A 26,233-nucleotide genomic window follows, 5' to 3' on the forward strand; every position below is an offset into this window, starting at 1 on the left:
ATCTGTGCCTGAGCTCAGAGGACCACGGTACAACATACAGGGGAAATAAAAAGATTAAATTTGATACAAAGCCGGGTGGGTGACAATCGAAAACCTGGGCTTAACTGAAAATGCAGGGATCGACAGGAGTAGATCTGAGAATTTGGACTGGATGGAATACTGATGGCCTCAGGCATGCTGTAATTCACAGACTGCAAGACTTCAAAATTGAGCAAAGCATTCTGGGATAGAATATGTTTCCACATTGCGATGAGGTGTCAAATAGAGATCCAACTTTGAACGTAGACATGATGTTGGGGCGCAGATTTATCTACACCATCTCAAATGCACACGCGCACACACATACACACACACACACACACACACACACACACACGACATGCGTGTCCCTGCATGCATACTGCATTACCCTGCTTCAAATCTACATGCTTGATGTAGCTGATGGGAGCAGCAGTGTGTGAGATATTAGCTCGATATATACCACAGAGATGCAGCATCACCCCAGGGCTTTCTTAGGAGGATAACATTTTCATAAATTATCATAGAAATAGTCTATATGCTTAGATTTCAAGAAATGAAAGCAGGGGCACATTCAAATATCTGTATTATGTCTTGCATTGGCAGCAGACTGTATGGCTGTGCAATTAAGAAATGAAATGCACATAAATTCAAAGGCAAATCAGAGCTTTTTAATTATTTTTTAGACATTTCAGTAACAACATCTTTTTCTAATAGCTTAGTTTTAAGAAGTCTGATCGACAAATGAGTGTTTCATGATTCACATTTCTCTGTGGCTCAAAAATCAGTGCTAAAAAAAAACATCACCTGTGGATTCACTAGATGATGTGTCACTCGCTTCCAATTAAGATGGTGCAACACTTAATAGTATGCAAGTGCTGCAACCACACTAGAACTGCTATTATAATCAAGGCAAAGACAGTGCAAATAAGAAATGTGTATGTATGTACACGTGTATACATTCACACAAACACACACACACACATACATTTGTATAATGTGTATTATACATACACTTATACTAATAACAAAATATCTGTAACATTGTGTTTTGCGCAGTTGCTTTGGCAACCAAATTAAAATCCAAATCATGGTATGGCTTACTCTGTGCTTAAATCACACAAGGCTTTACATTAATTTAAAAAACAGGCTATAGTCTGACACACTATACAAACATAAATATTGTAATTTTACAAGTAAAGTAAAATTATTAATATACTTACTACAAAATATTACTTTTTTACAGTGCAGTTACATTACAACAATAAATACATTTCTGTCTTAATAATTTAAGATATATTATTTGTTAGATATAATATTATATTATTGTCTATTAAATTATCATATTAATTATTTATTTAATTTATTTTTTATAATAATTTATTTTATTTATTATTTATTTATTTTTTTAATTATTTATTTATTTTTTACAATATTTATTTATTTTAATTAAAAATTATGAATTACTATAGTTTCGAAACAGCCCTACAGCCCTAACAGGCACATAGAACGAATACGAACAACATTTTCAAACCGAAACAATACAACTTCTGCAAATGACAGCCAAAAATAACACCATAATGAGCCAAAGAGGATCCACCTTAATGACTAAAGGATTTAAGGGAGAAAATCAATGACAGTAATGATCAGTCACTAATGAGGAAAGAAACACACTCGCAAAATGTCAATGAGGGTCACAGAGAGCCGAGCAGCAACGGCCTGAAATTTAATCACAATACCAATAAACAAATTGAAATGTTACAGTTGGTCTCTTTATTGAAGACATTTTCCCACCATAAAACTGCATGTTAGCATATGCATTAAGTGAGTGTTTTGATGAAATTCATGATGGTTGCCCGACAACAAAGCAAATTTTCTTCATTTCCCTTTGTGTTTGCTCAGACTTGGCACAAGATGTGTGGCTGCTAAACAATAAGGTTTAGATCTAAACATAGTACGCTCATTTTGGAGCATTTAACCCTTAACACCCCTAATGAAAGAGCATGAAACAAGAGGTCAGTGCCTGAGGCTTGGCCCCCTGATCAATCCCCCCTATTTAAACTATTATGTGCGGAGCAATGGCCATTCGGTCACTGCAACTTTAGAGGCCAAAAAAAAAATGTTTGCTTTGGATTCTTGGACCTCACATTGGACTAAACTAAATGTGTTATTCAGGAACAACCCATTCTCCTGGCACCCTTGATTGAATTAGAGCAACATCTTTCCTGTAAATCATGGAATGGAGATGGAAACCACATGAAGTGGAATGGAGAATTAAAATGCTAATTAAATCATTGTTCATTTTAGTTAGGATTGTGAAACAGCTCTGACAGTGTATGCGTCTTGTCTGTGAAAGCCCGATGGGAGGATAAAACCAGCGAGACAGAGGGTCTTTACCTCTGAGCTGTCATTAACATAATGAAGTCTTAGCACTCCAAAACACTGGTGTGTGCCAGTGATTCTAACACTCCCTCTGAGAGTCTATAATTACGGCTTATAATGAGAGCTGCGCCAAAATTATTGTTATAGTCACCAGAATGTAAACACCGGTTCAGGACCCTTCAGTTCATGTCTGAAGAGCGAGTGTGTAATTATATGTGAAGATGACTGTTCTCAAGGGTTATAAATGACTGTGTGCAGGGTGTTTTTTTCTCTTACAGCAATGAGGTTGAGGCTTTGCCCTGCCGCAGGAGCTGAAATTGTGCTGATGAGCGGTAAAGCATCGCTTTCTGTCCTCTAATGGCTGATGGGATGACAGGTGGGCATAACCTCAGTGACAGCTTACTTCTGATTCCTTCTCTAACTTCTTCCTTTCTCTCTCTCTCCATAATAAACCACATCTTTTTTTTTTTCTAATTGCCTTGGCTAGACAGACAGATATTTAGAGTAAAGCCAATCCCAGAGTGCATTGTGAAGAATAAATCCAAGATGGTAAATGAAACAAGAAAAATGATAATTATAAATAAATTTATTATTTCTTTCATTACCGAGAAGTAAAAATTAAATCAGTTCAGTGTAATTTATATGGACTGTTTTACCCAATATTTTACTTGTTAAGCTAACAGTGTGATTAGGGATGCACCGATAAGAAAATTTTGGCCGATAATGATAACCGATAATACTTTATATTTGAAAGCCGATAAATTTATAATAGCCGATAAATTTAAAACCACATTTTTATATAATTTTTGAGAACCTGATAACAAAAACAAAAGTCTCAACATTAAAAGCCATGTCTCAAGCACACAATTATAATTATGTTCTCATTATAATTTTATGTAGCCTATATGACAGACTTGCATGTTGCACTTAACAGTACTTTGCTTTTTGAAGTGATTGCAATCATATTTTAAGCAATTCAAAAACATCATGGTGAAAAAAAGTGCATCTGAAGTGGCTCAGCTAAAGGAAATAATACCTTATTTATCAGCTTTAATACATCGACCAAATTTTCTTATCGGGTCGATAACGATAACGTTAAAAAATGAACATATATTGGCCAATACCGATATGGTGGCTGATATATCGTGCATCCCAACAACATGCAAACAGCAAACTCTTTTGAAATCATTTGATCACTCAATCTGCAGTCTCTACGGCTTCCCACAACTAAAGATTTTTAGTCGACTAGTAGTCGTTCACTTAAGCCATTAGTCAACTAGTCGAACATTAATGATATTCATTTAATTAGGCATCAGAAATTGGTTTGAGTTTCAGGGCTGAGAAAGAATGTAACATTGCTAACATTGTTTTACATTAGAGAAAAATATTAAACCATAATAATGCACTTAAGCGTTCACATAAAGCTTGCTGCCGCAGACATATCATGAAGAATCCATTCAACAGCGCTCAAAATGCTAGAGGGAAATGCTGGTATCGTCACATTTTTTAAAATCTCATACCAAAAGCACTACTCTATGTGCTTTTCAGTATGCACTATTTGTGTTCTGCATGGAGCTGCTGTAGAGCGTTCCAAGTCAGTCAAGTATGAGGTTCTATGACGGTTAGGATGCTGCACACTAGGTTTTGGCAAGGCTTCTGCTTGTGCAGCCAAAAGAACAATTCTCACAACATACAAAAAAATAAAAAATCCTAAAAAAGACTGTATCCTAGGTACTGATAATACAATATAAATTATACTTTTCACTAGAATACAATTTTAGATGCTACCCTATTAGATCAATGTTTTAAGTTAAAACTTTTCTGACAGTGCAAACAGAGAACTCCAGGTACAAAGGAACGATCTGGCAGACACAAAGAGAGTTGCTGTCACTGCATTTCAGGACTGGATGATTCCTGACCGGCCATATGAGATTACACTGGATTTCAGCAGTGGTAATTACTCTGTCACTTCCTCTAAAGGCGCTCAGTTAGCTCACTAAGATTACTCTTCGCCTGAGTTGCATTAACTGGATTTTTTAGGATTCATTTAGTTTCATGTCAATAGTTTTGATGCTAAGTTATGAAAAGAAATTCAAAAGCAAGGGTGAAGATGCTAAGTGCAAGGTAAGGACAATCAATATTGTGATGGTAATAGGAAAGCAATATCCAATATGAATATTATTTAAATTAATTGGTTTCATATAAAGATTTGCAAGTCTTCTTTACAAGACACAATGGAACTTCAAGAATGAATTGCACCAGCTGACATTCATTTGCATGTGCTGTCTGTGTTGTTTCAACGTTCTCTAAAGGAATTATGCAAATTGGTAAATGGTGCAAAGATACTCCAAAAAATTGCAATTTGCCTTAATTTAAATATGCATGGCTTGGTTAAACTGGACTGTAGGTTGCTAGTGAATAAGGCATAGGTGTTGGCTCTAAAATGCATCACACTGTTTCTCTCACTAAGATATTATTTTTATATGAGACAGAATCTGTGTCTGAGAGATGACAGGAAGGAGTCTCTGCGTCTGACCTCAGTGTCTCAAGTCATGAATTGTTACACAGATTCCTGTTAGACCAGACAGAGAGCAGAGTAAAAGCATCAACACACCGTCACCCTGCATGAGTTCAGTATAGACTAAACTGATACACCGGCCTGACAGCCTGCCACAACACCACATCAAGTTAAATTGAATGATAAATGGACAGACACACGTTGGTGTTCTGAGCTGCACTAGGACTATATATGATCTTATCCAATTTAATAAATAACAATAATTATAATAATTCACTCAAATATATTGATTTCTTTATTTTTCTTAATAATGATTTAGGCCAGTGGTTCTATACTGAACATAGTGAACTAGATTTATGTGTGTAATAGTGGAATGTTTATTCTTACTTTATCGTGCTTTGTGAACACAATGGCACATCAAAGGACAAATTGTGTTATGTGGGATGCAGGTACTTTAAATAAGTACAGCTGTTCTACAACATCATCACTGTACAAGCTATGTGATGTAAAAACATCTCTGGTAACACTTTATTTTGATGGTCCCTTTTGAACATTCTGTTGACTATAAGTAACTTTGCAACTACATGTCAGCTTATTCTAACCCTAACCCTACCAGTCTAATACTCTACCAACACTCTAATGAGAGTTAGAAGACATGTAGGTGCAACATTGCTTATAGTCAACAGAATGTGTTAAAGGGACCATCAAAATAAAGTGAAACCACTTCTCCAGGATGTGGCATGTCTTTTTAAAAATGGGTTTATGATGCCATTACGCATATGTGTAAGTGCATTTCCAAGAATGTCAATAGGCCAAGAAGAGAGTTGGGAAAGTCGCCCACTAGTTTTCTCATGACCCCAGACCGCACTGAGCACGTTCCTCTGGGGACACAGCACTGAGAGAGGGACTCCTCAAGCTTCCGTATATGGGACATCCTGATACACAACACAAACCCTAACAAACATGGTAAAAATTAGATTATAACTGCAATGAGCCCAAAATGTGTTAAGTCACACTTTAATGTATGTAAAAAATATCAAACCAAATGGCATTTGCAAACAAATGATGCAAAAGCATTTCTCAGAAACAACTTTTCTGATACTTTCAAATATTTAAAATGATTTCTTAAAGGAGAACTCCAGTCAATTTTAACATTGAGCTCATTTTTTTGTAAATTTGGAGTGCTGTCAGTACAGAGAACAACGTCAAAAATCGGTGTTGCCTACACCGTGTTATCCTCTTGCACCCTGTTGACTTCAATGGGGCAAGTTTTAAACCTGCTTTTAGCCTCTTAACATCCTTGATGTGTCATTACAAGTGCACAGGTCATGTGAGTGATTCCTTCAGAGTGAACACGGGTGAATCTGACTGCAGTAGATGTGAAAGATATTAATAAAAGTGATGTTAATTCAGCCAGCGCACATACACTGAAAAAAATGATTCATTGACTAGTTGAATTTACTAAAAAAAATTATGTTAATTGGATCCACATAATTGATTTTATCTACATTTAAACAAATGCATTACGTTGAACTAAGTTCAACTTAATGCATTTGTTTAAATGTAGCTAAAATCAATTGTGTGGAACCACTTACCATAATTTTTTTTAGTAAATTCAATGATTTCAGTAAATTCAATGAATTAACTAAATGTTTTTATCGTAAGTGGTTCGACACAATTGATTTTAGCTACATTTAAACAAATGCATTACGTTGAACTAAGTTCAACTTAATGCATTTGTTTAAATGTAGCTAAAATCAATTGTGTGGAACCAATTAACATAATTTTTTTTAGTAAACTCAACTAAGTCAATGAATCATTTTTTTCAGTGTACCTGTATTTTATTCCTGTTTTCGGTCGAAGTCCACAGTACTGCCCTACAAAGGCAAAAGACCTTAAGTCGCTAGAGTGTGGAACTGAGAAAAATGACTTTAAAGATTTTTAGTTGTCCCGCCAAATTAATTATAGGTAGGACACTGGAAATCTGGCAAATAGATGTTTTAGTAATGGAAATTATATACATAAAAAAATCTTGAGCTCAAACTTGACTTTTGACCACTATTTTAAAGTTACTGTACTCTGCCTTTGTATTGTCAGCAAAAAGTGAGAAGTCATGCCAAGGCAAAAGGCAGTAACTTCCACATTATCAATATTTAGTTGCTGATCACCATTAACAAAATCATTACAGTAACACCTGTATAAAATCTAGTGATCATGGCATTTATTTTGTATGATTTACAATTATTTATAGCCATCTACTTATTGCTATCCTGTGCTTTGGTTGCATTCTGATGGCATTATTAATACATTTGACATGACAAAATACCTATTAGTCCAGCGTTGACTCGATCGACCGCGTTTAGGGCGGGGCTGAAGGCGAAGTTTTGGCACTCTGCCAGCTAGTTTGCCAAGCTTTAATTCTTGGTTGTATTCATTTGATACGGCAATGTGTAACGTTTTTCTGTCAACTCAGCATAATCCTTCGCGATCGATATCGCACGTTTGTCGATGGAGCAGACCATACTAAATGTTCTGACCGCTCTGAGAACATCAGAAGTTAGAGCGACTGATGGCAGCTGTACAAAGTACACAGGCTACACCGTAATTTAAATTTTAATGGACATTAAAACAAAGGCAGATAACCGTACAATCTGGTAGGTAGCATTATTTGATTGAACACCGGCACAGTAACTTCATATTGACGCGCGGCTAAACAAAGGCAGAGCACCGTAACTCGTAATTTGAGCGTTCCAAAACAAAGCCAAAGAGCGGTAACTGATGTTACGGTGTTCTGCCTTGGTTTCTCATGGGCTTTTGGAAGTTACTGTTAAGACAAATCATTATTTTCTCGAAAAAAAAACGGAATTGATTCAAGATACTTATCCACATGATAAAGAAGGTCTTGAATGTGCCAAAAATATAAATAACTCATTTTCGACCAAAAACGAAGTTACGGTCTTTTGCCTTTGCACGGCAGAGTAGTCGATTGTCGAGTTCACGCGCATAAGGTTTAGTTACCTATGATCACGCGCGTGAACTCGAAAATCAACTACTGGATTTATGAAGTCAGTCCCTCTACATTTCATACAGTTGTAGATGATCGCATTAATTATGGACATGAAAGTGTCCAAATACTTTTTGTCTTAATTTTAAACAATAAATCTATTCTTTTAACATTTTAAACATGAAAATCTTTTTTGTTTAATTTAACAGATAGTTGCTTGCGCATTCTTTCTTCAAAGAAATACCACTTAATCTGATATTTTGTAATCTGATGCAAAGATATTCAGACATTTTAAGTGTGGCTAAAGTGGCCAAATACTTTTTCGGACACTTTAAATCAGCAAAGTTTTCAGTTAGATTCTAGAGCAGCAGTCGTTTCTTTTGGAACTTGGAGTTGTTGCTTTGTTCTTCTATCTAAATATAAAGACAGGACAAATGAAACCTTATGAATTACCCCTGAAATTACTTTGTTCTTACCAGTGTTGCCAAAAGGCCAACAAGGGCTTTTACCAAAAGCCACGCTTTGACTTGTACACGCTACCAAAGCAATGCAGGATTACAGTAACTTATGATGTTCTTCTGAACTAATTTTATCCCTGCCACCTGGGCTTAACACAGAAACCAGCGATGGAATTTTTCTGAGCTATTTCATTCCAGCGGGTTTAGTAAATCCTTGTTTTGCACTACAAACGTGAGACCTGCAGCTCTAGATTTCACATTCGGTTCAAACTTTTCCTGCGGTTACAGTATTACAGACAATTAGTATACAAGTCATTTCACTGTCTCTCACTCGCCTTGCCTCCATCAACACTGCAAGTTCTGTCCATGTTTTGTACCTAATCAAGTCAAGGAAATACCGAGCAGCTAACCCATTTCATTTTCACCCACTTCCCTCATTTCCAGGCACTGGAGAGAAAAGGACGCACCTGCAAAATGTGTTGCTCATGTGCATGTTTGCATGAGAAAACAATAAGTTATCTCAGTACTCCCATAAGTCAGATCCTGTTCCTTAAAACTGCTACAGTATTACTACGGCACTCAGATCTAAACAATGTCAATTGTTCATACTTCACACATATAATAATTCAAGGAAAATGACACTATTTCCCAGAAAAGCAGCTTGTCAAATGATTCCGTAAGCAGCAGATGACCACACCCAGGATGAAACTAGCCTACTCATGGAAATGTTTAGATAACAGTGTTTTATAAGGGCATGCGACTCAAGGGTTTATCTTTACTAATGCGCGACACCAGGTAGTAATATGTGTTACGTTCATTTACTAACCTAGTTTACCAAATGGGAGGAAAAAGACTAAACAAGTATAACAAAATAAGCTAAATAATAATAAGAATTTAAATTAGGCCTATATTAATTACATGTTACATTAATATTACAATACACACACACACACATTTACTTAGCTATCTATATGGGTACATTCCATAAACGTAATGGTTTTTAGGCTATACTGTACTTAAATGTTGCCTAGCTATATTCTATCCCCTTACACTAACCTTATAGCCTACCTACCCATCACACACAACTTTCAGCATATTTACATTTTTAAAAAAACTTTAATTACTTAATTTTTATACCAAATTTACAAATGAGGGTGCCGCTAAAGGGAGGTTTTTGGAGATTTTGGTGACTTCTGGGTACAAATTTGTCCCCAAAATAAGTAGGTACACACACACACACACACACACACACACACACACACACACACACACACACAATTATAAATAAAATAATATATAAACATTGTTTTAATATGTAGTTTAAATAGCAGGTGCCTTAACCTACATTTTCTGATTCTGTGTGAAACCGAGTTTATGGCTTAAATTACAGTTTTTACATATGGACTGGAAACAGCCAACACAAGCAAGAAATCGGCTTTTATAGGCTACATTAATTTTTTATAACAATATAAATATATACAGAATAGACTATATTAGTCATACTGTTGATTTGTAGTGTTGACTTATAGTTGTTTTGTTTTTTAATCGTTCGACTCTGGTAACAGCTTGAATGAAACCGAACTACCCAGTTTATGAAAACATGAAATATTTACATAACCAACGCACACAGAAATAGTTCATATAGTGGTTTAGAAGCAGCCTACCTGAAATACAGCAGAGAAATGTGAATATTGACAGGCAGGCGTGAAGTTTCGCTGCTGTTAGCGTCTCCATGGCTCAGCATGTGAAGAGTGTCCGCTCTGCGCGCGCTCGTCCGTATTAACACTGCTGCGCGTGAAGTAGATAACAGTTATCTACAAACTAATCAAAGAACTAGGGCTCTTTCAAGTGTCCTAAAACTGTGTGTTCTCCTCAGAACCAGCGATGTTCACCGTGAGAAGCCCGACGCTACTACATCATCCTAGCTAGAAATCATATTTGACTCCTTAGAATTCAGTGGTATGAGACCGAACAAGTGTCCGTTTGTTTCGCGGCGAATATCCCAGTAAATTCTCTCAGCGAGTGCGGGAGTTTCTCTACGCACTACACAGCCAACGAGAGTGCGGTGAACACTAGGAGTATAGTTCAGTCCGAGATGAATGCACCTGCACTCGCGCGCAACGCCCCCTGCGTGCACAGACACGTCATCGCTTCTGTTACAGGTGAATTCTGCAAAAATAATTTTTCACATAGATAGATAGGTAGATAGATACATTATAGATAAATAGATTTAATTATGAGACCATTTAATGTATGATTATAAGTATGTTTATTGTGTTTTTAAAAACTAATATGGGTAACACTTTATTACTTTCACTTTGTTTCCCTTTCACTACCAAGTCATTATCAAAACATTATATAATGTTCACAGATCAGTAATTCATTATGGTTAATATATGACTATGACTGCAGTCACAGTTCATGCCACATGGTATCTGTTACCCAGGTTGACTTTCCAAGTTTCATTTAACTCTTAAAAAGGCCAAAGACCAATAAAAACACACTCAGGCTGCTCTAGTGTTGTTAGGTAAGATGGGACAGCAGCACTAATGTTGTGCATTTCCTTTATATCTCTTGAAATGATAATGCAACAGGACGGGAGTGGGGCTTGTCACGGCGGTACAGCGACCTCAGCCCTCGGAGGTGAATACCTCCTCACTCCTGTTTCTTTAGGATGGCATGTTGCCATGGAAACAGGGCTGAGGTGGATGCAGTCGGACTGCTGGATTATTAGGGGCGGATGAGCTCAGTTCTGTGATTACACCCTGGGCCACTCGGACACGATCATGTGGTTTTGCAGTCAAAGCTAATATCTTAAACGCGCTCGAGCACCTCAGGCAAACTGCATCCAGACAAAATTCAAAGAACAGGGTGAGCTGGGGTGTATGGGATAGAATAAACAGATGTTTAAACTACAATATAACACGCCCTGACACAGAGGGTCGTTTTTATTCTATAAACGACTATTAAAAAAGACACAAACACATCAAAAGCATGTCCTATTGGCCATTCCCAAGGCAAAACTGACCAATTCAGAGCTGTAAAAGCTACGTCAGACCAAAGGTCAGTGCTGTTAATCACACAGTTTACACACAAGAACACATTCAGAGCCACAATCATCTCACAGCTCCCAGACAAGCAAACAGAACAGATAATGACGTGAATATGAGCTGCAGTGTGATTAAGGTCCATCATCATCATTTATGACCACACATAGCTCACCCATAAACAACCAGGAGATAAGCATGAAAAATCATGAGGATTACGGATTTTAATTTGCAATTGGCTTCCTTTTTTATCGTCATTGTTTAAAATTATATAGGGAACATGAATCATTTGTATAGTGACTTGTTTATTTAACTTTATTTTATTTGTGAATAATTATTATTTTGATTATTATTCTATAATATAATATAATAGTATGTGTATATGAGAACATATAAAATCTAATAAAGGTTTAAATCTGATGAAACTGATGGACAATTAAGAAAAATTATGATGTCTCTCTCTTTCTCTCTCCATATACAGTATGTACACACACACACACACTCACACTGACACACATATATCAGTGCTGTCAAATCGATTAATCATGATTAATCGCATCTAACATAAAAGGTTTTATATACATACATATATATATATATATATATATATTATACTATATATAACCATTAAGAAAAAATATATACAACATATAATGATATTTACATCATACACACACAATTTTCTTAACTGTAAATCAGTTTCTGTCTAATTTACATTGAATTAGTTTAACAGTACTATTTTTTTAAGTAGGTTGTAATTCTCATGTATGACTTTTGTACCTTTGGTATTTTTTAGAACACAAGTAATATTAAAACATTTTGTTCACTGTTATCAACGGTTCCGTAATGAAAAGCTAAATAATGATTTTATAAAGATCTGAAGGAAAAACCACAAGGATTGAATGAATACCCATGATGACATAAAGGTGTTATGAACAAGCTGAAATCAATATATTTTAGTCATCATCCAATATTTTTAAACCAGAGAAATCGATCAGTAAAGCAAATAATAAATGTTTGGGGTTAGATAAAGTGTAGCAACCTCCATTGGGAGTGTTTTTGTTTCCTAGCCGAGGGAGAAACTCATCTCATATGACAGGCTAAGCAGGGAAATTAGACTTTGTGTTTGAATTATTGATTCTCTTAGCACATGCTCGACCAGCCAGCACTCCAACTACCTTTGCAACACCATAAAAGAGCTTTACTACAAAGAAAAAGTACACATTATGTTAAATAAAACACGATACTGTCTTCGTGTTTGGGGTATAATTCACTGCATCAGGGTCAAATTGAACTAAAGTATTGCATCTTTTAAGAATTACAAAAAGCACTTTACTGTAAATGTTTGACAGGTACTTTGACATGCACTACTTAGGGTCTATAAGTAGTATTTATAATACATAATTCACTATTCTAGAATGACATTAATGGACACTTATTCTTTCAGCCACTCAGATCTTTACTGCCACCTGCTGGTCACAAAAAAAGACCATCTCAAGTGCTCGAAATGTGGTGCAGAAAACTAATTTAACATGAATTTAACATTTAATTAGCATTATTGTGTTATTTTGAAAGGTTTGAATAAATAAAAATACATTAAAAAAATAAATGAACAGCACTTAATTTCATCAATTTATTTTTTTGTCCTTCCAAACATGTAAACAAGACTGTGACCTGGAAACAATCATACATAAAGACACCGTGTGAGCTCACAAATAAAAAACAAATATTGATAAACGGCTTATGAAAAACATTCTTCGAATGTTATAGTTGAAAATGCTGGAATGCTTGACAATATCAATATATACTCTTAAATATATATATATATTTATACTTCTATGTAGATAGACTTTATACTTAGATTAATTAAGAGTTCTCGTTGAGGATTCTTTTTTTCGGACAGTTCCTGCATTTGGATCTCTGTTGCACTGGCTCGAGAGATTAAAATAAAGGCAGTTTGCTCCCGTTTACGCTCCCTGATAAAGACAATTACTGCAAAGGAGACTACCGCCCCTTTCGGAGCAGACTGTGCCTGGCATACCACATAAATACTTTGAGTTCAAGTCTAGATTTCAATTTCCTTGCTTTAATTGGCAAATGTTACAGCACATTCTTCTTGTTGAACTTTAACGAATAACCGATCGCAGTCTCTAAACATTCCAATAAAGATCCGGCGGAGAGAAAGTCCAGCTCCACCTCGATAAACTTAATGTAGATGTGTAATCCAGAGAGGGTGCTTTCCCTGGCCTGGCCGGTGCAGTTGTCCTGCAGGAATCTGGTTATGGCTGAAGGCTCCCCTCGTCCATAGTGTTTGCCTGAAGTCTGAAAGTGCTGGAACAGACATTGCTGTAGCGTCCTCTCCTCTGAAATGCCGAGGTAACAGTAAGTGACTTTGGCTGATGTCCTCTTGTCCTTCTCTACGCTCTCGCAATGGTCCGTCTCCTCCTCTTCCTGCGAGGACGAGGACTTGTCCTCTGTGCTAGACGAATTGGACCCGCTGGTCTCCTCGTAGCCTATGGCGTACAGGCCGTATGTTTTTGGGATGCCCCCTGGCAGGAGGTACTGGGAGCTGCTGCTGCAGCCTGCCGCTCTCGTCTGTGCGATCGGGATCCAGTCCACCTCCATGTGCAGCTCCAAACAGCGAGCTTCGCTTATAGTGATGTCGAGGAATTTATAATACACGTTTTTCCAGTTCATCTTCTGAACCTTGGTCATGATCACCCTGCCCTCGACCTTCTCAGGGTTGAAGTATTCCCGTAGTCTTTTTCCCAGAGGGACCTGCGAGCTGATCTCCGCGTAGTGGTAGCGGATCTCCTCTCGCCACCGCGTGTTGTAGCCCACTCCGAAGATGGCCAGCTTATTGGACAGGTGGAGGCGGGAGAAGTCAGTCCATGTCTGAAAGTGCTCCCATTTGACCTCTACTGACTCGAGGATACGCATCACGTTCTGCATCACTTCCTGGCGCCTGTAGAAAGCATAAGGAGAGGAGGACGTGAGGAGAAATACTCGGAATATTTAAACATACTGGGAAATAGAGCACTGGTTCGAACTTACTGGGTGTGCTCAGATGGCTCCAGTCTTATCTGAAGAACTCTGGTTTTTGGAAGCTGGTTCTCCTCTGTGAAAGACAAGATTGAATTATATGGCATATTAGAAATACACATTTTTGTGGCATCAGATTTTTTTTCACAGATTGAGGTTGATAACTAGGCCTAACTGGCACACTTTTATAAAATTTTATCAGAAAATTGGAAATCTGTGGAATTTATTTATTGCAGAAAAATATCCAAAATATGTTCATTCATCTTACACATATATACAAATAAATATGTAATATTGATAATAAATACTGTTATTAATTTTGGGTTTTTGAAAGACGTCTATTGCATTTATTTGATCAAAAATGCAGTACTTTTGTGAAATATTATAGCAATTTAAAATAACTTTTTATTTTAATATATTTTTTAAATGTAATTTATTGTTGAGATGGCGGAGTTGAATTTTCATCAGTCATTACTCCAGTCTTCAGTGTCACGTGATCCTTCAGAAATTATTTTAATATGTCAATTTGGTGCTCAAGACACATTTCTTATTATCAATGTTTTTGTGGAAAACATGATGCATTTTTTTAGGATTCTTTGATGAATATAGAGTTCAAAAAGATTAGCATTAATTCGATTTTTTTGTAACAATGTAAAAGTCTTCAATATTATTTTAATATTCACTTTTGATCAGTTTAATGTGTACTTGCTTAATAAAAGTATTGATTATTTAAAAGAAATAATACTTTTTGAACACTGTATGTAAAATTATGAAATTACATTTTCTGGAAATCAGTGGAGCTTCATGAGGAATTCTGTGGAAGTAGAAATCAAGTAGGACCTGCCTTGATTTTTAACCATCTCCTTTTTAAAGGGTAACTAAACCCTAAACCAACTTTTTTTAGTTAATGATCTGTAAGAATTTTGCTGGATTTTTTCACATAGCGGCAAAATATGAATATGCCTATAGAGAGCGCGCGCTATTGACATCAACTCGATAAAACTCATCAGATGCATGTACTTTACGTCGTCTTGCGACCCTGTGAGTCACTCTCCATTTTAGAGAGTCTGACAGCAGGTCTCTCAGGTGCACGCCCCCCCCGCTCACGGTTTGTCCCCTCTATCTCCGCTGGGGTCTGCCCACTTTTCTAGCATTTTTCAAATATTGCCAGTGGGTGGAGTCAGGCTCTGACCAGGTGTTTAGTTACCCTTTAAAGACAGAGGATATTACATTTGTGGCTTTAAACGTATTAACACTTTCACCTGTCTCTATGTCTCCCTCATTGAAGGCCGCAGAAAGGTCTTGATTACACCAGTCCTCCTGAGAGTAGTCCTCCATAGTACTGCCGTCTGACTCCATCTCCTGGTAGAGGCCGCTGCTGTTGATCAGCACAGGCTGACAGCTTTGGGAATCCCAGCCGCCCTGCCCAAACACCTTCTCCAGCTGCTCGATAGAGTAACTGCTCTTCCTCTTCCCAATGCCGTGCTCCTTCACTCGGCTATAACACCTTCTAAGTGTCTGCAGAGGACCACAGGGATTAAGGTCATGATTTAAAAAAGCAGTAATACACGTGAAGATGGAACACTGCATTTGAACCAGTTCTGAGGAATAGATCACAAATAAGCACTTGCTCCTTATAAACCGTGTACAACTACTTTCTTAGTACTTATACCCTTAAAAAGCACTGACTCGCACTTAAAAAGACACGTTCGCATCATGTTTGCATAATACTTTATGTTTTCATTATAGCTAATAATATTAAATACAAATTATTATAGGTAATTATTATGAAAAGTGATAGTTATATAATCAATTTCCTTGATTAACTTCTCTAATCTGATAGCACCTCAGCTTGCATGGCCTTATGAAATACAAATGTGCACACTAGATATTTACTCAGAGTCTCGGACATCATACAAATTTGACATACCGCTTTTTGCATACTATATTGCAGGTACATATGCATAATCAGTTGGTGTGGTGTAGCAATAACCCTGTAGAAATAAATCTGATAATACTGATTTCAAACCAACCTTTATATGTGTGTGTGTGTGTGTGTATAAATATATATAAATACATATATATATATGAAATATATATTACTATACAAATATGATACAGAAAAAAAACCCCAAAATGTATTTAAATGTTAAATTATATATATGATGAAATGTAAATCAACTTTCATGTTGTGGTGGGAAGCATTATGTGATTTCACAGGTATATGCTGAAGCAGGCAGGACGGACAATGAAGCTTTTGTGTTTATTGTGAATATGTGATATCCAAAGTTCAATGCCCTAATCACAGCCATTTTGTCATCTTCACCAAGTGTCTGTGGAGCAGAGACTCCAAAAACATGACAACAACTTCATGTTCACAACTGACAGCCAGCGGGCTAATAAGCCTGCCCTGAGGTGAGACAGATAACGTTAGTGTTTTGCTTTTGACAGCTTCACTAAAGCCCCATGTAACAAAAACAAACTGCCAAACAAACATGACAACAAGTCACTGAGCATATCCGAGTGACAGCCATGTGTTTCGATGTGTTATTTACCTTCATCCTCTCTCGACACTGGGATGGGGTCCTTTCATAACCCAGCTCTGACAGCGCTCTGGACACCCGCTCGTACATCGCTGGTCCCGGCGCCTTGCCAGAAAACACCGTCCCGGCCACCTCCAGCTGCTGCATCCGCGCCTCCGCAAGCCTCTCGTTGCCCCACACGGCGATCAGCGCGTTGGTTTCGGACGGTGTCCACGACATGCCTCGACAAGCAGTGAAGCTGTTGGATGCAGAGGCCGATCCACTCCGGCCTGCGCCCCCGGACAGCGCAGCCCCGACGTTCAGAGGAGAGAATCTGTTAGGGGTGGAGGGGTTGGAATGGTATTGGTTGCTGTCACTTAGATCCTCGGATTCTGGGGAAGGAACCTCGGTTTTGGGAATCTTCAGAGGCACCGATATATCAGGAGAACGCTCGGCGTTACTGGGGGCCGCCATCTTGCCTCTGTTGCTAAGGGGAGGGGGCAGAGAGGAAGCGCGCACGCGCGCTTACTCCAAGCGAGATTGACAGCTTCATAATGACAGTTCAGCGTTATCATGTTTGCATGATACTTTATGTTTTCATTATAGCTAATAATATTAAATACAAATTATTATAGGTAATTATTATGAAAAGTGATAGTTATATATAGACAGTTTAGATGTATAATTTGAATTAATGTCACTGTTTTTAAGTATAATATTAATAATAATATGATATATATTAAATAGTGCTGATACAAAATATACCAGCATTGGGACGCAGCGCCGTTAGTTTGTATCACTCCGCTTGACCAAGTTCGCGGCGTTCGTCCTTGTGAACGGTGCGGAGTGAAAGCCGATTTGGCTGTTACAAATAGCAGATTTTAAGAAAGTCGAAGCGTCAGTGTTTCCTTTTGCAAACGGTAGCAATGCTGTGAGAATTTTAATTGCAGCAGAGAATGTAGGTTTGAAGTTTAAGTCATGTGTTTTGCTTCCAAAATCATTCGCCTCATGTCGTGTTTCTCTTGTTTCATTAGCGGGAAATTGAAAACCTGGGCTGAAGCTGGATTGGGTTACATAACGCTCTGAGAAGGAAAGTAAACTCCAGACTGTTGGTGGCCTTAAAAAGTAAGTTAACCAATATAATGTTATAAATAGCTTGATTTTTAACACTGTTAAATAAGTGCTATCATAAGAACAAGAAAACTGTTTTCTTAACAACAGCACGGATGTCATATAATAATTATATATTACGCAAATAAATAAATATGACAGTTCAGATTTACCATGTCATCAGTGCAACTGTTGCAGCAGCAAAATCTCTTTTGTATTTAATACAAATTGCAATTTAGGCTATATGTGTAAAACATTAACTATTATTATTATTATTATTATTTAAATATTAAAATTAATTACCCATTTTAGGGATGCGCATTTTCCTTTGCTGCAATCTGTCTATTATATTTTCCACTAGCTGTTACAAGCGACAATACCACTGCTGACCAATAGGTGGGGCTGCTCATCGTTTCATTCTGCCTTGCGTCCATAGACACTGTAAGACTGCGTCTGATAGAGTTTGTCAAAGTGGCAACAACAGGTTTTTCAAATTTTACTTCAATATAATTAAATGAGTAAACATATGTCAAATATGCATTTTGCCTGTGTTTTTATTAAAATAATGAATGTAATCATGCCATTTTCTTTTATTTTATAATAAAATGCTACGCATAACATAACAGCTTTAGATTCCCTATTTTGCCGGTATCTTCTTTTTTTATGTCCTGTTTAATTCAGTATAATGTAGTTTGTCATAGACAAGTTTTGATTCTGGCAGCCACACATGTGCATTGGAGATGAAATTTGTTATACCCACAGAAGCCTGCATGAATCACTTCTTAAGTAAAGCAAATGATGATGCTGTCAAGTTATTTATTTGTGCTGGGGGAAAAATAGGGGTATTATTGAACAATAATCCTATAGGGATTATAGCTTAACTGAGCGTGATTTAACAGAGTCTATTTAAGGTCAAAGGTTATAACCCATTTTAAGAATAGTGAACTGTCCTGACGCCATTTTCTGTCCGTATCTGAGTGTTTTCTGACAACTTCATTGTGTTTGATGTCTGCTAAAGGTTAGATGTAGAGTCAGGAGACAGTATAACCTTTAAAAAACCCAAAGATGACAAGATTGTGTCTTCTCTTGAGTTTCTAAAAGTACCAGTATGTTAATGCAAAGATTTTCATGAGCATATGGCGATGGAACCTGAATACTAAGCTGTAGCATACAGTACATCCTGATAAAGCTATTAGTTGGTTTTCCATACAACTTTTTATTACAAAACTATAAAAGAATCCTAAGCTTATATTTGCTATTATTTTACAAATTAAGAGCAAACCTATGCGGCTGATTCAATTGTGTATGGATTTAGCCTAAGGTGTTCGTTTCTCATCAGGATGCATTATAAAGAATCCCTCAACCATGATGAATATGAATAATAAAGAGCCGCAACCTCGTATTGTAAAAATTGGCTTTGTACTACAACACTGGACAGTATATTTGTGAATGCAAATCTAAAATGGGAATCTGTTAGCGTATGCATATTATACCTCACAGCCCATGCATTGCCATACCTTCAGCTTAATGAGGGAATGGATATGTTTGCTCATGATCAGAAGCATGGCCTTCTGATTAGACTTGCTCTAGAGGCATTTCTAAACGTCTTGCCGACATTAAGAGGAGCACTTCTTAGTCAGATCACATAGTAACTCACCGGCTTCGTGAAATCAAGCACTTTTTTTTATCATCAGCGAAGTCACGAAAGCCCTTTAAATGGCTGAATGTGAGAGAAATTGTAATGACCCTCTGACACATTAAGGGGCGTTGAGAAAGCGAAGATAATTACGATTATTATTTCATAATTTAGCATTTTAGTAAAGATGCTGGAAGCATTTAAGTGAATTTGTGTCTGAGAGATTGCTTTTAGGATTGGCAGGCAAAATTCCTTAGCATTTTATAAAGCCCAAAGTGCCTATTTGCATAATGTCTAATGGGCAGAGATATTTCCGTTTATCCCCTACGAACACAAATTCGCACATGCATTCACAGTCAATTAGAGCAAATTGTGATTTTTTTTTTTTAGCTAGTTTTGGAGGTGAGGATGTTTTCATACACAACCTCTGCATGGCATGATGGTTGCCAGGAAGCAATTTTGGATCTTCATGGTGTCCGCGCTGACTGACCCCCTACAGGGTCACAGATGTGCTACTTGTCCAACAAAGTGAGCTCTGGCAAGATTCCTCTTGCAATGCCATTTCATACTTTCACCTATAAGACATATCAAGCCTAAAAACCCAAGAGCTTTTACTTGACATAAAGAGAGTTGATTCGGATCTCCATTTCGTTCCAGAATCCAGAAATTCTGCCAGTGATACTGATGGATACTTGCGCTCTTTTTTTTGTATGAGTGAGTCGTCAATGATTGGAGCTTTTTACACCCATCTTCAAATTCTGTTTCATCTCATCTCCCTCGACTGGCTTTAGATCAGACCATTATCACGGTGGTGTGAACGATCATTAGATTCACTCAGTGGCACGGCTGATTGCAGCACCTGCAGACTCCAGTTCAGAGAAAAAGCACATTTTTGGTTTGGAGGCTTTCATTATAAGGCAGCCTTCTCTCTTTTTTCACCTAAAGCATCATGAAATCACACTGAAATACTCAAATATGTGATTTTTTTTTCATCCCTACATTTTGTGTTATACGTGACATTAAAGAGAGCTGAATAGTTTTTGTACCTTGAGGAATTATAGATGAACCTATTTTTGATTCTTGATTTTATGCTTGATGTTTCCCCCATGAGTTTTTAGTTAAAGCTTTAGTGTTTTATTAAAAATAATGTGTATAGAATCGGTTAGCTTGTCAAACATTTGCTAATTGTAATCATAAAGAAAGAGAAATGTTTAATTGAATTGATTAAACTGATGTGTTTTAAAATGAAGGACATTCATTGATTTTTTTTTCTATACAGGCTGAGACACCAGTTCAGTCAGGCAGTGGAATCGCTTTCAAGTTTTTTGGAGGCAATTCTGAAAGAGAGGCGATTTAGGTTCAACGTGTTGGTGAGTTGTTAACTTGAATCACTGCGAGTCAGACATGTCCGAAAGAGACATTCTTCGTGAACAAATCGTTCAGGGTTGTGTTTCCCGTACAACTATTTTACTCACTGCTTAACCACCATAGTATTATGCATCGTTGGATAAATGAACTAGTAAAAACTGTATCCACCTTATTAACTTTGTCACACATCCGTTGTTCAATCTGAACTAGAGCACATTCGCAAAACCTACTTAATGGTTTTGTTGACTTTAAAAGTTTGTGAGCTTTACAAAGTATTTATTTTTATATTTTTTAATACTCTGTTGTACTCATGATATTCATAATTTTTGTAGCTTCTTCTCTGTTTTACATTTGAATGCATAATGTAAAAAAAAAAGGAAAGTTTTATCCCTTAAAGGTCCCGTATTATGCCCCTTTTCACAAGATGTAAAATAAGTCTCTGATGTCCCCAGAGTGTGTATGTGAAGTTTCAGCTCAAAATACCCAACAGATAATTTTTTACAGCATGTTTAAATTGTCATTTTTTGGGGCTCAGAAAAACGCGCTGTTTTAGTGTGTGCCCTTTAAATGCAAATGAGCTGCTGCTGGACGACCCTTGGGGCGGAGCTTCATGAGCTCGCGCACAGTCTCTCAGGACAATTTCATCTCACGGAATGATGACAATATCAGAAACTCTCAGTAACGGTGTTCATTTCGAGTCGGACAATAATGCCTACAGAGTCAGAGTGCTGTATAGAGATGAAACAAGTATGGTTTAGTAGTTTAATTACGGTTATTATAACGTATTTGTCATCTGCTTGTATGTATCCATTATTTATTAATAGCCTACAAGTCTGCTGTCTGAATGATGATCAAACATATACTGATGAGTTTAATAAAGTTTATTGTACATCACACAAAAGATGAAGCGTCAGTTTTACTTCAGAAAATCACCGTAAGAGCTGAGTAAACAGTAAGTTATTAGAAGTGCGCAAGTACATAAACGAATTTCGGTAGAGTTGAGAGAGCATTTCTGTGGGCGGAGGTTAGTCAAAAAACGGTTTTAATGACGTCATTAAAGAAGGAAGTAGAGGGATGTAGTCCAAACGGGCCGTTCGCTGTAGGCGACTTCTGTTAAATAAAATATCTCGCTTGGCATTGAACTTTGAGCTTTATCATTTTACAGATATTATTTATACTCTAACAACAACATTACACACTAACTAAAGTTTGAAACATGGGATCACGAAGAACGGGACCTTTAAAACTCATCGTTGATCACCAAAATGACATATTTAAGCGTTTGCTCCTTGAAAAAAATGCCTTAAAATAGCTTGAATGTAACTCTACACCACAGGTGTCAAACTCAGTTCCTGGAGGGCCACAGCCCTACAGAGTTTTGTTCCAACCCTGCTTCAACACACACACCTGCAGTTTTTAAATAAGCCTGAAGGACTTGATTAGCTGATCAGGTGTGTTTAATTAGGGTTGAAGCTAAAATCTGCAGGGCTGTGGCCCTCCAGGAACTGAGTTTGACACCCCTGCTCTACACCCTTGCCTCATTTAGTATAAGCGGTTCTATGAATATGCAAATTAGCCCCACCTCCACTCACTCGCACCAGGTTAGAGATCCACTCGTTGATGATCACACATTGACGTGATTGGTTACAAGGTAGTTTGTGACGTCAGAAACACCAGCAATTTCAAACCGCGTTTTGAGACTGTCTTTGGTTTGCATTTTTAAAGGGTTAGTTCACCCAAAAATGAAAATTATGTCATTAATGACTCACCCTCATGTCGTTCCAAGCCCGTAAGACCTCAGTTCATCTTCGGAACACAGTTTAAGATATTTTATATTTAGTCCGAGAGCTTTCTGTCCCTCCATTGAAAATGTATGTACGGTATACTGTCCATGTCCAGAAAGCTAATAAAGACATCATCAAAGTAGTCCATGTGGCATCAGTGGGTTAGTTAGAACTTTTTGAAGCATCGAAAATACATTTTGGTCCAAAAATAACAAAAACTACGACTTTATTCAGCATTGTATTCTCTTCAGGGTCTGTTGTCAATCCGTGTTCATGACTCCGCAGTGACGCTGCTGATGTAAGACGCTGCTTACGACAAACATGTCTTCTAATATCCTCATCCTTTAAATGGAGGGACAGAAAGCTCTCGGACTAAATCTAAAATATCTTAAACTGTGTTCCGAAGATGAACGGAGGTCTTACGGGCTTGGAACGACATGAAGGTGAGTCATTAATGACATAATTTTCATTTTTGGGTGAACTAACCCTTTAAGGAGAAAATACTCAGCAATGGTGTTGACTTATGAATTTACACATGGTTTGTCTTAAAGCATATTAAAAACACCACATAGACAAATAAACAACATTAAAACCTTGATTTTTACCACAGGGGGACTTTAAAAAACTAGAGCTTTTCAAAAACAACACTTTCATTCTATTGATTAAAAAAAAAATATATATATATATTTATATATATATATATACAGGGGTGCACATAACTGGTGCTCACGTGTGGTAAAAATAAACGACGCGCAGCAGAAAACATGGAAGGAAGTGCTTTTGAGTACCAACATTTTGGCCCAAAATGTTGGTACTCAAAAGCGCTTCCTTCCATGTTTTCTGCTGCGCGTCGTTTATTTTTACCACACGTGAGCACCAGTTATGTGCACCCCTGTATATATATATATATATATATATATGTAATGAAATATATATTGTATTGCATGCTAGCTTGCTTATTTTTCTCAAGAGCATGATCTATTTAAGTCCAAATACTAACAAGAAACTATTCTTCTAACCTTATGTCGAGAGCTGAAGCTCTGACCACAAAACTTTGCGATGTTGTTTGCGAAAGTTTGTCGTGTAGCAAGGTATGTTGTTATGGGAAGAAGGAGGCGGGAACCGGTGAACATTTAAACACTTGAATAATAAAACAAACACAAAACGAAAGTAAAGGCGGCAGCCTTCAGTCCAGGCCTGGTCCCCTCTTGTCCTTCACTGTCGTTGCTCCTCCGTAAGATACGATGCCGGTGCGGCGCACAGGTGACGTTCGTTAGTAATCACGCCACTGGCCTCGTGCCGTTCTCTCACGGCCCTCGGCCTCGTCCTGCTTGCCACACTGTGGTTTTAGGGAAAACTATGGTTTAGTTGCTAACGATGGAACTTATAACCATATTTAGCTAATGATGGTTTTGGAAAATGCACCCCAGACCAGTTTTGTGGATCATTTCAAATGATTCATTGAAAATATTTGACTCAAAAGAATGATTTATTCACAAATCAGTAGGGGTGTTCCAATTCACTTATGTTACAATTCAGTTCGAATCATGATCCTGCTGTCAAGATACAGTACTCTTACGATAACAAAGCCAAAATAGAGTTAAAATGGTACATTTTTTTTAAATTATTATTTCTTCTAACACATACTGTATGGTAAATTGTTAACAAAAGTACTATACATTAAAATGCTAAATTTGGCATTACATCAGGGGTGAAATTGAATAGGCTTGGACTTTTTTTACCAACATATGACACATATGCTTACATTCTGTCCCTGACTACATGCATTTAAAAAGTTTTAAATATTGTATTTTATAAAATAATTTATTTTAGTTTCAACTTCTGAATTAAATCTAAATTAAATGTGTCTAAACTGTGTTTTTTGGGGGGTGAACTATACACACGGTACATATTGTTGCTCACAATATACATATATGTCACAATATATCACAATACAAATATGGACATCGTTCTTTTTGTATGGCGATGTATTGTGACACAATATATTGTTAAACCCTGACAAATCAGACATTGCTATGTTCAAAAAGCCACTTTCTTTACCGTTTTTTTGTTTACTTATAGTTGTATTTCCACATTAAGCTGAGATAGAAGTATTTTAAAAATTGTAGTTATATGTTATATCTTAATTTTTTTCACTTAATATGCAGTTTACAAACCTTAGGATTTATGTAAATAGGTGATCATTTGCTACTTTGAGTGGAAAACCAATCTGACATCCTCACCGTGCCAAATGAATACCTAAACAGACAAATTAAAATGACACCACATGCCAGAGAGATTCATATGGGCAGCATCCTTTAGTTCATTATGTTATTCCGTCATCCCAAATTCTCCTGCATGTCTTCAAACAAAAGCCTCTCTTGCTCATCAGACAGATAAAGACGAGGCCTCTTACGTGGCCACCCACCGCCCCGATGAGAATTTACCTCAGCACCTCTCGCAGATGGGACCTGGTCCCGTGGGAGCGCCGGATCCGTGGCTAACCCCCCCTCTGGCGGCGAGGACCAGGTGTTCCCCCTCAGTCAGACGCCAAGGTAATTCATCGGCGGCTCCAAAACACACGTGCACCCTCATCAGCAGGCCCTCACCGGAGAGCAACTTTACATTAAAGACTTGTCTCATTAGAGCGCGGCCAAGGCTAATGAGAGAGGCTGTGATGACGGCAGGCTCTGATATTCAAGTGCAATAACAGATCACGGTCAGGGCCAAAGCCATGTCACGCCTGGATGATGGTGAATGGGAAGGGTGCTGTGACGTTGGCTTAGATGGCATCCAAGTTCAAGGCTCAGCGAGATTGTATTGATGTTGGCCGTCTCTCTGTGCGTGTCGAGGGAGTTGCTGTTTAAGAAGGAGTCTTGTACTGAACTGTGACAGATAGAGATAGTTGATTTTGTGCATGATATCATGTTGGTAAACACATTTGGTCAGATCATCTGAGATTCATCTTGCTGTTTTTCAGTGATTAGTGGAGGTTTTTTTCAGATGATTGAATTTATGTGCGCATGTAATGTAATTATCAAAGTGCTTTCTGATTTTGTTGTATCATTTAATCTATTGTTAAAGTTGAGATGAGACGCAATGCACTTCTTCGTTTTGCTAAACAAAACAAATATGTCTGGTCTTAAGGTGCTTTCACATTAGCGAAATTTCACTGGCAAAATAGGTTCACTGTCAATAGTGTAGCAATGAATAAAGCACACCTCACATAAGGTATGTAAAGCACACCTCACATAAGGTATGTTTACTTATTTTTGTCAATCCGGATTCTGAATGAATCCAGCTATGGTGTTCTGAGTGGTCAAAAAAGCATTTTTACCATACAG

At 37.3% G+C, this 26,233-nt stretch overlaps 2 protein-coding genes and 1 long non-coding RNA gene across 3 annotated transcripts in view; 1 reads left to right on the top strand and 2 right to left on the bottom strand.

Annotated features, from left to right (window-relative positions):
• The window catches only part of esama (endothelial cell adhesion molecule a), a 47,151-nt gene extending 36,702 nt beyond the window's left edge, over window positions 1–10,449 (bottom strand). The window contains exon 1 of the mRNA XM_079860814.1: window positions 10,045–10,449. Coding sequence (XP_079716940.1) covers window positions 10,045–10,114 — 70 coding nt within the window. The 5' untranslated portion in view covers window positions 10,115–10,449. The remainder of the gene's footprint in view (window positions 1–10,044) is intronic.
• Window positions 10,450–13,143: 2,694 nt separating this feature from the next.
• On the bottom strand, window positions 13,144–17,499 carry msantd2 (Myb/SANT DNA binding domain containing 2). The gene is made up of 4 exons (XM_079860817.1): window positions 17,025–17,499; window positions 15,732–15,987; window positions 14,482–14,545; window positions 13,144–14,392 (listed from the first exon to the last, which is right to left on the bottom strand). The coding sequence occupies exons 1-4, from the start codon at window positions 17,463–17,465 to the stop codon at window positions 13,528–13,530; spliced, it is 1,626 nt and encodes a 541-aa protein (XP_079716943.1). The 5' UTR covers window positions 17,466–17,499; the 3' UTR covers window positions 13,144–13,527.
• A 590-nt stretch (window positions 17,500–18,089) lies between these two features.
• On the top strand, window positions 18,090–25,537 carry LOC307152035. The gene is made up of 3 exons (XR_013819959.1): window positions 18,090–18,116; window positions 21,017–21,107; window positions 25,282–25,537. It is a non-coding gene; the product is annotated as an uncharacterized lncRNA (long non-coding RNA).
• The last annotated feature ends 696 nt before the right edge of the window (window positions 25,538–26,233 follow it).

Source organism: Squalius cephalus (assembly GCF_949319135.1).
Source record: "Squalius cephalus genome assembly, chromosome: 24".
Taxonomy (NCBI): domain Eukaryota; kingdom Metazoa; phylum Chordata; class Actinopteri; order Cypriniformes; family Leuciscidae; genus Squalius; species Squalius cephalus.